The sequence below is a fragment of the Mustela putorius genome, unplaced genomic scaffold, assembly GCF_011764305.1.
Source record: "Mustela putorius furo isolate JIRA1106 unplaced genomic scaffold, ASM1176430v1.1 tig00000151_pilon_pilon_pilon, whole genome shotgun sequence".
Classification (NCBI taxonomy): Eukaryota; Metazoa; Chordata; class Mammalia; order Carnivora; family Mustelidae; genus Mustela; species Mustela putorius.
Genome location: NW_025421296.1, coordinates 2,213,157 through 2,229,296, shown reverse-complemented (window position 1 = coordinate 2,229,296; position 16,140 = coordinate 2,213,157). Strand labels below are relative to the sequence as shown.

General features: G+C 42.8%; 1 protein-coding gene across 5 annotated transcripts in view; it reads left to right on the top strand.

Moving 5' to 3' along the window:
- Window positions 1–3,271: 3,271 nt before the first annotated feature.
- TRIM55 (tripartite motif containing 55) overlaps window positions 3,272–16,140 on the top strand; it is a 44,398-nt gene continuing 31,529 nt past the window's right edge. For 3 of the 5 annotated variants that reach the window (XM_004772971.3, XM_004772965.3, XM_004772970.3), the window contains exons 1-4: window positions 3,273–3,612; window positions 4,182–4,354; window positions 10,659–10,824; window positions 12,628–12,723. In XM_004772971.3, the coding sequence (XP_004773028.2) occupies window positions 3,445–3,612; window positions 4,182–4,354; window positions 10,659–10,824; window positions 12,628–12,723 (603 nt within the window). In that variant the 5' untranslated portion in view covers window positions 3,273–3,444. Of the gene's footprint in view, window positions 3,613–4,181; window positions 4,355–10,658; window positions 10,825–12,627; window positions 12,724–16,140 lie in introns of all 5 variants that reach the window. The other 2 variants (XM_013046093.2, XM_045075728.1) reach the window with 1 other exon arrangement.

Here is a 16,140-nt window from a genome sequence, read left to right as displayed (position 1 = left end):
AGTGCTACTCCCATGTCCCATTCTCAATTCATATGCCCACCTCATGGACTGCTGGTCTCTTAAGAGTGAGGAGGAGCAAAGAATGGAGAAAAGAGGATAAAGAGGGGATAGTGATAATTACTATCAACCTGACTCTTAAGCCTGTGAGATTCTTGCTAGTTTGTTGGACACAGTTCTAAGAAAAAGGACAAGGCAAGAAACAAAAACAGAGAAGAGGCTAGAGATCAGCTTTACATCAAATAATTGAATTGGAGATTCTCGATGTCAAAATTAACATCGTTTCCAAGGAGTATCCCCCCCCCCAAATACTATTAAGCTAGGTTCTGAACACCACTCACTTACAGATAAAAGAAATGAAATTCAGCTAGGTTGAGGTCAGTTTCCCAAGACCACAAAGTGAGGGAGAAAAGGAAGCTGGATTAGGAGGACGGTCTCCTGACTCACTGTGCACCTCTCACTGCATCATTGATGTTTGCTCAGACTAAAAACATCTGAGTCACCCCTGTGGATCCTAATTTCATAGCTTCAGAATCCCTTTCATCCTTTCCTTCCCCACTGCCATCACCCAGTGCCAGGGCAGCACGACCTCTCACCTAGGCTATTGGCAACAGCTTCCCATCTGGTCTTTATCAAGGTCATGTTCACTCTGAACTATCCCAACCACCACTGTGAGACTAATCTAACCAATGAAAAGCTCTCATGGAAATGTTTCTGTGAGAAACTTCCAATAGCTTCCTGTTCCCTGATTTATTAAGTGTTAAAAACTCTCTAACCCAGGATTTGTGGCTTGCCAATGTGCCAGCAGCATGCTCTGCACTTTGGCCTAAAACACCACACACTCAGCATTCCGTGCACTCCTGTGCCTTACTGGCTTTGCTTCTGTGCCTTCCCTTGGGAAGACCCAACTATGCCCCACCTGACTATACATCTATTCACCTAAGTTCTCAATGGATCAGCCCACCCATGAAGCCCTCCTAATGAATCCAGTTCTGAAATTTTGTAGCTCTTTATCACACTTTGTTTGGTACTATGTTTCTGTGTATGGATGTCTTATTTCCATTGTTAGACTGAACTCCATGAGGGCAATAACGTGTATCTTGTCTTTCCAACCATGGAACTGAGCACAATAGGGACACATGAATATTTTTTGAAAGAATGAATTCCTTTAATAAGGATAGTCTTGGCTATATTGTACATATTGTACATTATGAGTTTAAGTGTTTTTCCTTAGATTGAAGAGTCTTTTACTGTAGAAACTTTCTCTTCCCTAGAGAATAACTCACGTATTTTATTCAGACCTCCATAGCCCATGTAATGATAAATACAGGTAATTCCCTAGGCTAGGTGAACTGAATTAATGCAGTAAAAAATTCAGTTTCCCTTCTTTACTGGAGTTGCTAAATAGATACTGAAAGGAATCACAAAATTCTCCTAAGATGCCTGAAATGTTTATGAATACATGTAACTTATTATTAGCTAATAGAGCTTCTTAGATTCTTGATAAGCTTTCAGTGCACACAGCAATAAGACCATAAATAACCAGTCACACCGGCCTACTCTTTACTTGTGATTAAGTGCATGCTGGTGATATATTGACAAAATGTGTTCCCTGTTTGAATATTTTTAAATCAAGGAGAAATTAACCTGCAGATTCATCACAGATAAACAGAATGTATCTCTTTTTTCATTTTTGATCTGATATTTAATTTTTAAATAACTATATATTGATGAAACAGTTCTTTCACAAATTCCTGGCAAACATCAGGATCACTATTTGTGACTCAAGAGCAGACCAAGAATATCAGACCAGGGAGATTATCATTTAAAAAATTACGTTGGAGGAGGAGGCAAATGCAAAGAAATATAGTAGGAATTTCAGACCAGAGAAAACCCAGGTATAAAAGCAGGACTCCATGTTCACTTCAGTTGGCAATAGCACTGATATCTGTTCCCTGCTTTATGGAAAAATAAAATAATGGGTCTGCTACCCCAGATGCCAGTTACTACCTCATTATTATTGCTGCAAATTAAAATTTTTTTCCCTCTAGGCCCTACCTGATATCCACGAAGCCTTCCAAAATCAAAATGTTGAAGGATATTGTCATGGTTCATTTTATGTGTCAACTTAACTGGGCCACAGTGCCCAGATATATGGTCAAATATTATTCTGGATGTTTCTGTGAGGAAGGTTTGGATGAGATTAACATTTAAATCTGTGGACTTTGACAATCAGAGAAGGACAATTATCATATGATCTCACTGATATGAGGAATTAGAGAAACAAGACAGAGGATCATAGTGGAAGGGAGGGAAAAATGAAACAAGATGAAACCAGAGAGGGAGATAAACCATAAGTGACTCTTAATCTCGGGAAACAAACAGGGTTGCTGGAGGGGAGGGTATGTGCTATGGTGAGTGTTGTAAATTGTGTAAGACTGATTATTCACAGACCTGTACCCCTGAAACAAATAATACACTATATGTTAATAAAAATAAAAAATAAGAATACAGTATATAATAAGTACAAAAAATAAAAAATAAAAAAATAAAAGATTACCAAATTTTCTTTGTGTTTTTGGTGTGTGTGAGAAGGGAGTTGTAGGCATACAGGATGGAAGAGGGGTTAGGGAGGAGGGAAAACAAAGAAAGAACTTACCAGAATTTTATTAACAAGTATTTTAAAAAATAGGCTCATCCAATGGTGTTTGAATTTTTTTTATAGATAATTTTATGGTGAAAAGGATTGAAAAAAGTTTTTAAATCAGAATTTTTCCCAAACCACAACTCTTGCAAAGATGAAAAAATTAACATTAAGCAAGTCTTTTTAGGCAATTGCCCTTATAAAGTCCAGGGCATGATTTTCAAGACCTGTTTTGTTTGTTTTCATTTAAGACAGTATGATCATGTCACTCTTGGTGACTCGCCTCCTAAACTCTCAAGGCAGAAATGGCATCCGTTATACAGTTAGACTCTCGGGCAGCATTCTCTCCAGTCCTGCAGCGAGCCATCACCATGCTCTTACTGAGTGCTTACGGAGGGCATGGCTCAGTGACCAGGCATGCACATTTGCATTTGTTGTTGACAACTGTCAGCTTCAACCTCTCTCTCCTCACAACCCTGACTAAATGGGGTTTGTAATCCTTCTTTCCACCCACTCTCTTCACTCCTTGGGACAGGAATGTTGGCTCCTGTTCTCTGTCACCTGTCAGAATCCATCCTCCTGTCACTGGCTTATATGGACAAGTCAGCCCACTGTCACGTGACCCCTGCTGCTAAAAACAGCTCGGGCACCTCCTCTGAACCTGGGCCTGAAACAATGTCTTCCACCGAAAAAACCATAAAGGACACTTGATCAACCCAATCCTTGGAATTATTTCCAGGAAACACTTGCAGAAGCCATCGGAGCACGCTTTCCCTGGCGGTGCACAGGGGGACGGCCGGGAGATGAGCGCATCTTTGAATTACAAGTCTTTTTCCAAAGAACAGCAGACCATGGATAACTTGGAGAAACAACTCATCTGTCCGATCTGTTTAGAGATGTTCACGAAGCCTGTGGTTATTCTCCCCTGTCAGCATAACCTGTGTAGGAAATGTGCCAGTGATATTTTCCAGGTAGGTTTGTTTGGAATTTAGGGGGTAAAAAAGGAGTCTCTTTTCTCAGAATCAATTGCTCACCTAAAAGGTGAATTCTTTTAGAAAACTTTTTAAGGCTACATTCATTTTAAGAAATGAATTTTTTTAATGATTTGCTTTCTGCTTTGCTCTCTGCCTCCTCCTTACTCCTGAATCTAGCTTACTTAAATACTAAGAATCACATTTGTTTAAAAAAAAAAAAGAAAGAAAGAAAGAAAAGAAAAGAAAGACCTCAAGACATTGAATCTGCTTCAAAACTGTAAATGAATTACTGCCCAAGACATTAATGTTGGAGTTTCTGGTGGAACTTTTGATTATGAAAACACTGGATAGAAAGTGTCTCATGCTGAACACAGTACACGGCCATTGACAGTGAATAAGTGCTGGCCCTGTATTTTAGGACTATTTGCTAGAAGGCCCTAAGGGATTATCTTATGGCCAGCTTAAAGTAGAAGTTGATGTTGTTTGTAGTAACAGAGTGAAAAGAAGTCTCAGAAAAGCTACGTGTGGCATTACTCAATTCCTCTTTTCTTGCTTGGCAAGAACAGGCCTCTAACCCGTATTTGCCCACAAGAGGAGGTACGACCGTGGCATCAGGGGGCCGATTTCGCTGCCCATCTTGTAGACATGAAGTGGTTCTGGACAGACATGGGATATATGGCCTTCAGAGGAACCTGCTGGTGGAAAATATCATTGACATCTACAAGCAGGAGTCCACCAGGTATGGTTCCTCCCTATGTCAAACCCATCTGAAGCTCGTTTTTTGTCTGATTGTTTGTTCGTTCTAACAGATTAGTACACCAAAGGCTTGTTTGCTCATCACAGACATGGTTTTCTCTGAAAATGTTTGTCCAAGGGAGAAGTGCTCATGGAAGAAGGGAGCTGGTGCCCAAGGCTTTGTATCAATTTAAGAATGAAGTAATTCATTAACACTAATCCATTCAATAATACTGAAAGAGTCATAACTCAGCCCATCCTTCTAAGCCTTGTATTATGTATATTTTAGACATCCATGCTCTTCACAGGTCCTTTGTAGCTCCAGATTCTACATAGCAGAAAGTTTACAGTACAAAACTTTAAGGAAAACTAATAGAAATGGGATTTTCCAAAATAAGCCAGTTCCTAGTTTAGACAGTCTCACCTAAAAATTGTCTAGATGATCATCATAAAAACAAAATTCTCTAACATACTTAGTCATGATATGGACTCTGGGAAGTTGCAAAGCAATGCACAGTCCTGTCCTTTAGCAAAGTAAAGTTCAAAGACATGGAGGGGGGTGGCATTCAGGCCGTTTCCCTAGTCTCTAGATACTACTTGCCTCCTTCTGTTAGCATTCGCCTGCTGATGGATTGATATTCAGCATATGCATCCATTCATTTAAAAAAAAAAAGGCTTCTTCCTTATTGAATCACATTGGCTATAGCCTTCCTTTCCTAGAGACAACACCGCAGGAGTTCATTCCTAGAAGGCATGGTGTGAAGAGCCCTTTTCAATTGTACACAGGTCAGTCCGGTCCACACAGCTTGATAGCAATATTGAGACCATCTGGAAATGAACTTATTGTGATTCTTATTAGGAGACATGTATTTATGGAACATCTGCAGCACCCTAAGAGCCTTGCACTCTTAAAAGGAAAGCTGTTCTATAAATCTAACATATAATTATTATAATCATTATGGCTATTAGTTTCTGCTTAAGATTCAAACTAAATTAGATAGTGCCAGAATCTAGATGGAATTGGGGAAGAAGAGTAATTGCCGATGACATATTGCAGAGACACGGAGTTAGCTATTCCCTTGCTTCCAGAGTCTCTGGAGAAGAAAGAAAGTGCTATTGTTGCTGCTGTTGCTTCACAGGTCACATCGGATTATATTTCGTTACTTTAAAATGCAAATACAGGCACTGTCTCTTAAAAAAAAAAATCAGTCAATTAATAACCCAGACAATTATTAAGGGTGTTTATAGAACAACAGATTCAGTGCCTAGTACAGTGTCTTGCATAGAATGGCTACTTTCTAAGGGCCCATTGACAAAGCAACACCACAAAGCTTCTTACATATCCTATTTCTTGCAGTAATTTCATTTTGCTACTTGCTACAGTGAGAGCTTGAGATATGGGAAATAATAGCAATAGTGTTATGAAATGCAGAGAAGAGATAGTAAAACTTGCAGCGTTAGCAAAACCAAAAGACACATCCTTATTTTAACCATAAAGTCTACATGCGCATTTGCCAAAAAAGTGCCCAGGTGAGCAAACTGTATGAAAGTAATGAACCAAATTTCCAACCATGAAGCTCATAACATTGCTTTTCTGATTATCAAGTTCTTGTGCTGTTATTTCTTGAACTTGAGACCTGCCTTTGGGAGGTTTTTACTTGGTGGGGAAACCACAAGTTGCAAAGAGGGCCCAGGTGTTTCTGTTTGGGCATAAACCCAGGTGTTCCCTGGAGACAGGCAGCCTTGCCAGCCCAGGAGCCTGAGCCTCAGAGTCCATTAGGCAATCTGAGAACAACCTTGGATAACAGAGTGAGAGGAAACCATTTCTGGCTGTCACTGGGGTGGGGACAGAAAGGAGAGGAGGACTAGAAATTGTAAATCTTGACAACACCTGACCTTACCTAGACTTCTCCATGGTGCTAAACTAGCTACAGTTTGGGGAGGTGACAAGAAGAGGAATTTATTTTGCTAATGTTAATCAGGAAAGTTACAATAAATAACTTTATGATAAGTTAAACTAATATGTGCTGAGTACATGTCAACCGCTATTCAGGGTCCTTTACACATGAATCGTGTATAATTCTCTAATTCTCATAACAATCATGTGAGATTGTGATTATTAGTACCTTGTTAGAATTTCTGAATATTTCACTGAAGCCAAGTCGTATATAATTTAAACATTCAAATAACATGAGACCGCTAAGGAGGCCTCCACTCTCATCCCACTCTCTCTCCACCCCCAAGTCTCACTCTCCAGAGCCAGACACTTTTCATTGTTTTAGCTATTTTTCTGTTAAAGCCCAGTGACATCTGTATACTATGACTATATGCCCATTTCAATTTGACATTCTCTACCGACATTTCACTGCGGACGATCAGGACAGTGTCCTCATGTGGCTGGGCTTTGCCTACTTGTACTCTTCCCTGGGCTGAAGCTTTGTTTCCTAGGACCTACGTTTTTCTCTTTGTTGGTTTATTCTGTTGTTTTTGTGGATCACATTCTCAAGTATCTCCCCCAAATATGCAGAAAGTGTACCACTTTGCAATCTCCCACACACTCCTGCCTTCTGAGTAGCTGGCTTCCACAGTTCCAGAGCCTTCCTCAGGTTCCACGGCTGGGGTCAGCTTGCTCCTTGCAGGCTTCTCCCCTGCAGGCACTTTGCAGAAATAAGATGCAACTCGATCAGCTCACTTCCCTTCATCCAGATGTTCTCAGTTTTACATTTGGTCGACATCTCTCATCTGCTGTCATCCTGGTCATTTTTTGTCCTTATCAATTTATACTAGAATGTGATTCTTAAGATTTCCTCGCTCTCATTTTAGTGGGATTTCCACTAATACAGATAAAAAAAGGCATAGGTTCATTCTGCTATATTTAATTAGAAGACCCTTGGGCCAATTTTCAGATATGAATCGAAGGGGAACCTGAAAAGAGGTTAAGTAACGTGCCCGAGGCCACATAGCTGTCACACGGAGAAGTTCAGCTGGACTTGAACTTGGAGGTTCGACTCAAAAGGCACTGACTGCCATGTATCACCAAGACCAGGTGCCCACCCTTCAGGAAACTCCGGGATGGTCCCTACCTCCTGTGGCCAGAGGCAGCAGGCTCCAGACTCCTTGTGGCAGGTCCCCACCAAATGGCCAGGGGCCTCTGTCTACATCTGGAGCAGAGGCCTGAGCCACAACTGCGAGCTCAGACACTCTCACCTGATGAAGGGGCATTTACATTATATTTACATCATATTTATGCCCTGTTTGACCCAAGTCTGAGACATGTGTTAAGTTGTCTAAAGGTTTCTATTATACACCCACTTATAAGTGGGGGAATGCCTCTGGGCCCATGCTGCTACCTAAGGAAGAAAAACCTGATAAGAAATATGGGAAGTAGTTCTCAGCCTGTATTGCATTATGGAAAAATAATCACAATCAAAACTAAACATACAGCCTTATGGCTATTGCTACATTTTTAGTGTTTACGTATACTGTGTGTGTATTTATACTATATATATATATTGTATATGTATATGTATTATGTATAGATACACTCACATACCTGAGCTCTGGTCAGAGCTATTGATATCAGAAGAGCACATGGGACACAGGCTGCCCTGAGGAAATGCTGCAGGGAGATGAGCCACAAAAGCATCACCTGTGCTATTTTCCAGTGAATGTGCTCCAGGCATTTGCTTGACATTTATTATTACGAGACTGAGATACATGGTAGGGAAGGTATTGGAGTTGGAGAAGCTTTTGAGCAAGCAAAGAGCAAACCACCACTCCTAGTCTCTAGGGCTTTGTCACTCATAAATGGAGTCTTCAGAATGTTGTCTGGCCTCTTCCTTTGAGGCTCACGAGTGCCAAGTAACCCTGGGCTTTCCCCCATATTTCACCTGCCTTCCCCAGATGAGTGGTCTTTATGTTTGAGCACAAGGAATACTGTCCATTAAACTGGAAATTTCTCTCATTCGTCATTCATTCAACAAATATTTACTGAGTACCCATTCTGTGCAAGGCATTGTTCTGGGCACTGGGGTTTCTGCTAAAAAAGACAGGCCTGCCCTCATGGAACTCACATTTTGGTGGAGGAAACAGACCTGGGCAGAGTTTACTTTTCTCAGTTGACTTCCGAGAATATAGCAGAAATTCAAGTCAGGAGGCCACCGACTTTATGGAAAACGTATGGCTGCAAGACTGGGCAGAAATTCCTTTTACAAAACCAGATTCTGAAGTCTTGAAGCTGGAAGCCCATATAAATTTCCTTACCAGACCCAGGGCTTCTCCCCACAGCCTAATCTCTTGACTTGACTCCTACCTAGTGATTTATAGATATAAATCAGTATATTCTCTGCCTTCCCCTGAGTTTCTGGGGCTGCAGCTACATGGTACCCCATCAATAGCAATGGTTTTCCAACCATTTTATTTATGTCTCACAGTAGAAATACATTTTACATTGTGATACAATGACCATTACATACATGGATGGAGAGATAGATAGATATGAAATATATACTTTTGTTTCCAGTGTACTTAGATGTGTGTACACATACACACAAATACGTACATACATACACATCTATGTACAACAGAAACAAAAGTTTCACATAAAATTACCTTATTCTTACTATATGTAGTTCACAGTATTTACTGTGATTTTAATGATGTTGGTGATGACCCTGAAATTGATTTCAAGGCCCATAAAAATCAATGTCATGGCCCATGAAAACCTACAGTTTTAAAAAAGTGGATCTTGATAACAATAGAAAAACTCAGTCCCAAATCTTTTAAATAACCATGCTTTTAAATAACTATGTGTTTGGGAATCTGAGGAAAGGCTATGGACTTGTATTTACATTTTTCAGGCACCTCTGACAACTATTAACAACCTTGGTCCGTAGATAGGATATGTAAGAATTCCAGGTTTTTGCAGAAGTAGGCTACACCCACATCTCTCACCATGCTCTCCAGAGAGGGCCTAGAACACCATGACTTGGCATAATTTTGATCTTGATCATAATACATAAGGCACGCTGATTGTTAGGGGAACATACAGGGCCCTACCCTGTGCTGTGAACTTGGGCCGTTCTGGGTGATTCTACAGCTAACAGGTTGTTCTTAATAGAATTTTTTTTTTAACCATTTTATTTACTTATTTGACAGAGATTACAAGTAGGCAGAAAGGCAGGCAGAGAGAGAGGAAGGGAAGGAGGTTCCCTGCTGAGCAGAGAGCCCGATGCAGGGCTTGATGCAGGGCTTGATGCGGGGCTCGATGCGGGGCTCGATGCGGGGCTTGATGCGGGGCTCTATCCCCAGGACTCTGGGATCATGACCTGAACCAAAGGCAGAGGCTTTAACCTACTGAGCCACCAGGCGCCCCTAACAGGTTGTTCTTAAATAGCAATGACTTGTCTCTCCCGTTCCATGCTTTCGTTCTTCATTGCTTGGTCATCTTCTCACTAACACACACAAATCCAATGCTCCATTATTACCTGTTGCAGTTCTGAAAAGTCTTGGTGGGTGCTGAACTGTTGGGAAAACGGAAACTTGGGGATTATCTGTGAGAACCTTACGTCTAAAGTTACCACCATGTCCCAGAACAGCATTTTGCATTTTCTTATTGCTTCGAGAACTGTTCACCTTCACTGAGCACATACTAACCACTCTTGATCTTAATCAGTTATTTGTATGTCATTTTCTGAATGACAGAAAGAGACCCAGACAAATTAATGAAGCACCTGTTGACATTTTCCTTCTTACACAGAGCTTCTTCTCACCAGTGTCCAGACTAATAATCAGAGAATAATTCAGCCTACTCCCCTCCTCCTTGTGGTGGGAAAGGTGTTTGCCAGAAGCTGGAGAGTTGGGATCTAGAGGCTCTGCAAACCTGGGGGTAAATTTGAGACTTAAGAGTTTCAGCCACTTCTCCTTCTTTACCCATAACTGGAAAGTATCTCAAGAGACTTTTGAGTGTGTGTGGAGCACACTTTGAACACAAAAGCCTGCTGTCCAGCTTTCAGGAATTCCACTCACGTGTTTTAAACCTTCAATAACTTGAAATCATCCACGATAGGAACACTCACCACAGAAATTGTCAAATGCTACAGGTCAGAGTATCTGTGTCCTCCCCTCCCTCAGGCTGGTTGTTAGAAATCTAGCAACATGCCACTGCCAAGCCCACAGGGCAACTAAATTTGGAGGGCTCTGGGCACAAGAAGGGTACCCCGGGAGTTTTCTGGAATAGCAATGCTAATCACCCCTCTCTGCTCTGCCCCAATGGGAGCTAACACGTGCATCTGCCTACCTCCTCCCAGACCAGAAAAGAAGTCGGACCAGCCCATGTGTGAGGAGCATGAGGAGGAACGCATCAACATCTACTGTCTGAACTGTGAGGTGCCCACCTGCTCTCTGTGCAAGGTCTTCGGAGCACACAAGGATTGCCAGGTGGCACCCCTAACTCACGTGTTCCAGAGGCAGAAGGTAACAGAGCCCCCACAGCTCCTCCTTTGCAGCCCCTTCCCAGGACCTGCAGGATTGGCTCCCTTTGCAGAAGGGGACCGGCCCAAGTCACGCAGTCCTAAGGCCCAGAGGCGCAGAGGGTGGAGCGCGAAGGGGTGCAGTGCCGGTGGCACGTGGCCACTGGCTAGATCCCCTGGAAAGGAAGGGGACTGCTAGAGAAGGAAGGGGTGCCAAGGGTCAGAAAGATGCACAGAGGGTAAGGGTTGCGGTTTTTTGGGCACCTCGGAGGCACCACTGAAGACAAGCAGTGTGCTGGCCCCTGGTCTGAGCTATTTGAAAATCAGACTCTAGATATGAAAAGGTTAACTTTTCACTCCGGGCACAGAAACGTTTCTTCATTTGCTAACAAAACGTTCTGTTTGCCACACCCCTCCCAGGCCTTCTCTCCCCCACTCCTACTGTATTAAGCTTCAAGGCTGGGTCAGGCTGGCCTCCTGCCCTTTGCCCCAAGGCCAGTTGCTGAAAGACCCTCCTCTCCCCCCCACCCTACCGTTTGGCACTTGCCCCCACCCCAGGGCCTTAGCCTCAGGCGCTCTCACTGTGACCAACAATAGTTTGTCCCCCAGCTTATCACTGACCTGCCAACTTGGTTTCATCCATTGGCAAGTAGCAATGTGCCCAGTTAATGCAAATAAACAGCCAGTGATGTGCTCAGAGAGATGAGCTGCTCCCACACCTAGACCTTGAGGGGCTCCATAGCTGGCTTCTTTCTGTGAAGCATCACAGAGCCCACATTTGGTCAGCGCTTTACGTGTGAGGATCAGAGTTGGAATCAAACCTGAAAGCCAATCTTGCGGACAATACCAGTCACCAGTGAGTACTAGCAGCTAAAGAAACAGGATTTAGCAAGATATCTGTAATATTTATTTATTTTTCCATCTATTTAATGATTTACTTCCCCTTTTTCCTTCCACACCCGCCCAACCCACTCAAGTCATGGTATGTTAGAACCGAACAGTTCTTGTTTCCCTCAGAGCCCTAGAAACTCATGTGGGATGGACAGAAGGACAGGCTGGCAGGACTTCCACCTGCTCCTGTTTGGGCAAAGCAGCTTCACTTTTAGATATTGGAATTCCATATTAGCTTCGTTTTGAAGAAAGTGCCCCGAGGCTTTAAAATGTTTTATAACCGCAGTTGAGGTTCAGTTTTCTCACTTTATATCTGAGAAAATTAGGGTCCAAATTGATTACAACTTTGCCCAACATTGTAAAGAAATTAAAGGCAGAGTTGGACCAAGCGGGTGTGTGTCCTAAGTCCCCACTCAGTGCTGCCTGGTGGTCCATAGCCGATCTAGGAAAGGGCTGAGTACAAACAGTGGCATCTCTTTGAGTCAAAAGAGGAGAGGAATTTCAAGTTGAAAATTCTGCCCTAGAGCCGTCAAATGTTTCAGCTTCAAGTTTGTAATGACTGAGTCTTGTCTATATGTACTTATGCACCTAACACATAGAAGGTGCATAATATGTTCTCTCTATAGTCCATAATTCAGGGTTTATCATTTTTTTTTTAGCAGGGTCACAGTCTCCATTAAGAATCTGGTGACAACTATGAGACCTCTTTCAGACAATGCACTTGTATACACACGCATACGGAAGTTTAGTTACAAGATCAGGAGGTTGTCCGGCCTTCTGAGCCTGTCACTATTACTCCTAAGGGGTTCGATGGACCCTGCATTAGGAATCCCTGAAGACAATGCTGTGATTTATCTGCAATCAGTACTGACTAGAAAACTCCTAAAATCTTGCATGCCTCTCTTCCCTTCATTAGTCTGAGCTCAGTGATGGCATCGCTGTCCTCGTGGGAAGCAATGACCGAGTCCAGGGAGTGATCAGTCAGCTGGAGGACACCTGTAAAACTATTGAGGTAGGTCAAGCAACTCCAACCAAATATAAACAAATCCTGAACTCCTGGGGTGGGGGGGTTGTGGCCCCCTCATGCCACCCAAGCTTTCCATACAGAATGACCTCCTTCCTCATAGGTCTCTCCAATACTCTCCTGGCTCATGAAGAAAAGTTACCACATGAGTCAACAAGGCAGATTTTGCCACATTTACTAGTATGATTGTGACATTTGTTGCTCTTTCTTGGTCAGCCCATTTGGAAAGATGAGCTACAGGAAAAATCAATTCCCAATAATGCAAAAGAGTGTTGTCCACCATGGACGGTTTTTTTGGTGGAAATCCAAACGGTCCTACGACACACTAGTTAGTGCTTTGGAAAATCCCATGTAGGTTTGAGCTACCTATCTGTGCTCCAACAGCAGGGCCACAGAGTGGGCCAGCAGGAGGAGACAGATGTGTCTGACTGTGGTTAGAAAATGATTCGGTAGCTGGGAGCTCACTGAGACCAGAGTTCTGGCTCACCCATCCCTGCCCTCTGCCTGGCCCAGTGCCTCGGACATAAGAAACACCCAGTACAAACTCGAACACATGCGTGAATGGCTGGCTGCATAACTCACACTTAAGTCTGACCTATAAGAAATACTTCGAATCCACCCTTCCTCAAGATCCAATATAAGGTGCGTAATTGCTGAAGGCAGAATTCTGAAGCCTCAGAGATTTAGCTATGTGGCAAGTACGTTATCAAGAACTAAAGATTCACAGACTAGTGAAGCCGGGCGGCCCAGAGGGCTAGAGCAAGACCTGGATGTGTGCAGCTCTTTGGATCTGTAACCAGGAGCCATTTATTGCCATCTCCCTGCTTTAAGTTTTGGGGTTACTCGTTTTTTTCACTTGGGCCTCAGGTGCAATGTTGAGGCATTGTTGTTTTTGCTGTGGACAAGGCTTCTCTCATTATCTATTTATTTCCTTTCATCCCCATTTCCCACTCTCTTCTCTGTAAATAACCACTCTAATATGTTTGGTGTTCTGTTTACCTACTCTTATAAAATCTTTATCATTTTATATCCATGCCTTTTACTTTTATAAATGGTATTGTGCTATATTTCTCATTCTGCATATTACTTTTTTTAAACTAAGCATCGGGTTTTAAGATCCATTCTCATGTACATTCAATCCCTCATTCTCCTCTGTAAAAATGAGACGTAGTACCCCTTTTATAGAGTTACTGTGGGAAATTAAGCATAAACAAAATGCTTACCGCAGTGCCTCGAACATGGCGAATGCCTGGTAAGTACCCCATTTTCATTATGTTATCATTAGAAAGGCAAATTCTATCAAAAGCCCAAGGCGGTTCCTAGAGGATGATTTCAAGAGACTGGCCATAATCATCTCATTTTAGATTTACACATCATTAAAATCAATGTCCTCTCTTCTCCATGCTCATATTCCTGAAAAGAACATGATAAATCTGAGATCCATTCATAGAAGAAAAGTTTTCTCTTGGTGGACATTATAAACTCTTCTCTGTTTGCTTACTTACAGTAAGGGGCCAATACAACTGAATCAGTAAGCCATGAATCAGCACTCCAGTGTGGTACCGTGTTGAGTGTTCAGTGTATAAATAGGAGCATGTTGATTGTGGGCGGGTGAGGTAATCTCTATACTCATCTCTGGTCAGGCCTTCATCAGAGACCTCCGTCCAGGACGTAGAGGCTGCGGTACACAAACAGGAGAAAAGCTCTGTGGGTCACCTTTGGCCTTGAGCAAACAACTCTGGCTCCATTTAGCCAGTCTCAGAGGACACTGAAAGGGCGAGGAAAGATTTGACAACTGTTTTTCTTCCTGGAGGCCAGTCAGGGGGACAAGAGGAAGCAGCTGCTTTTTCTTTCATTGAGAACAAGACAAGAAGGAACAGGTTTGAAGTTAAGTCGGCAGAAGGGATTTAGTGCAGATATCAGGAGGAACCTCCTGCCAGTGGAGGTCAGGGTTAGGATTCCTCTTATTTCTGATAAAAGCATTCATCAAACATGACACACCTTTACAAGTATTTTCACAGGTTAAATAGAGGAGTATACGGTTTCCTGTAGAGCTTTCTGATGAAGCTGTAAATTGGCAAGAGCCATAAATGTGTCCATCCTTTTTACCTATTTATTTCACTTCTGAGATCTTACCTTAAGGAAATAAAACTGTATAGAATGTATATATTCATAAATAACCCTCATATACATTTATAGGGGGAGAAAACCACCAAACCAAAAGGTTAGGAGCAGTGAACGGTGGGTCTACTGCCTTCCTTATATATTCCTATATTACACATTTTTCTAAAGTGAGCCTGACATTTTTAATAACCAATAAAATAAAGGATGAATGAATGTGTTTCAGATAAGCACAGTCCTTTCAGATCAGTTTGGTGGCTTATCTGAAGATGTAGGTATTGGCTCAGAGCCCCATGGGGGTCTCTGATTTTATGATCCCTACCTGATGCAAATATCCTCCATTTGAAGAGGCCAGAGGGCAGAGACCCTGCTGCTAATGGCCACAGGGTGCACCTCTAAACCTCGAGATGATCTCCATAGAGCCAGGACCATATCAGTGGTAAAAAACCAGAGGCTCCCTTTGTGTGTGCCAGCCTTCAAGGCAGCATGTCGTGAAGCACCACGGGTTCTTGGCTTGGAGTGAAATGGTCCTACTTTACAGAGCAGGTGAAATCTGCTCCGGAGTTCAGGTCACAGAGCTCCTGTTCTCCCATCTTCCCTGGGGTGGTTATTTTCCTGCCTGGCTTTGCTCACCACCTGCCTGGAAACATTTTCTGGGAAGCCAGGAGTGGCTCTTGGCCAGGGGGTGGGGAGCTGTTGTTAAAGAATTCTCTCTTCTGATTGGCAAAGAACCCCTTAGGGATGGGAAATGGAGTAGTCCCTGGGTGGGCACTATCCTTCCCTAATTACCTCGCCTCTTCCCACTCGGGACCCTGACACCTGCCCTTTGGTAAGAGTGTCCATCCCTCACCCATGTCTAATTTTGTCCCTGATCATGTAATGTCTTGCAGGGCTGGTCTGGCCAGGCACCCGGCCCAGGACCAGCCCTGGGGAGCTGTTGAGCTTAGGCTAAATCACACTATGGACTTCTTATTACCCTTTAAAAATAATGTATGCAGTTGATGTGGGTTTACAATGATTCTGAATGGCTTTGAGAAGGACTGTAGTCACGGAAGGCCAGTCTGAACTGTGTCAAAAGGAGGAGTGGCATTTTTTTTTCTCATTGTTGTGGGCTGGCAGTGTATAAAGGAGCCTACAGTCTTTTTAGCTGAATGTGGCTAACCTGGCTGAATGTGGCTCAGCCTGAGACATTCCCAGAGCTCTCTAGTTCAGGTTGTTGGAGGGCCTTCTAGACTGTTCTAGACAAGCCCACCATGATCTGGAGCCACACCTGCCTTTCCAGGC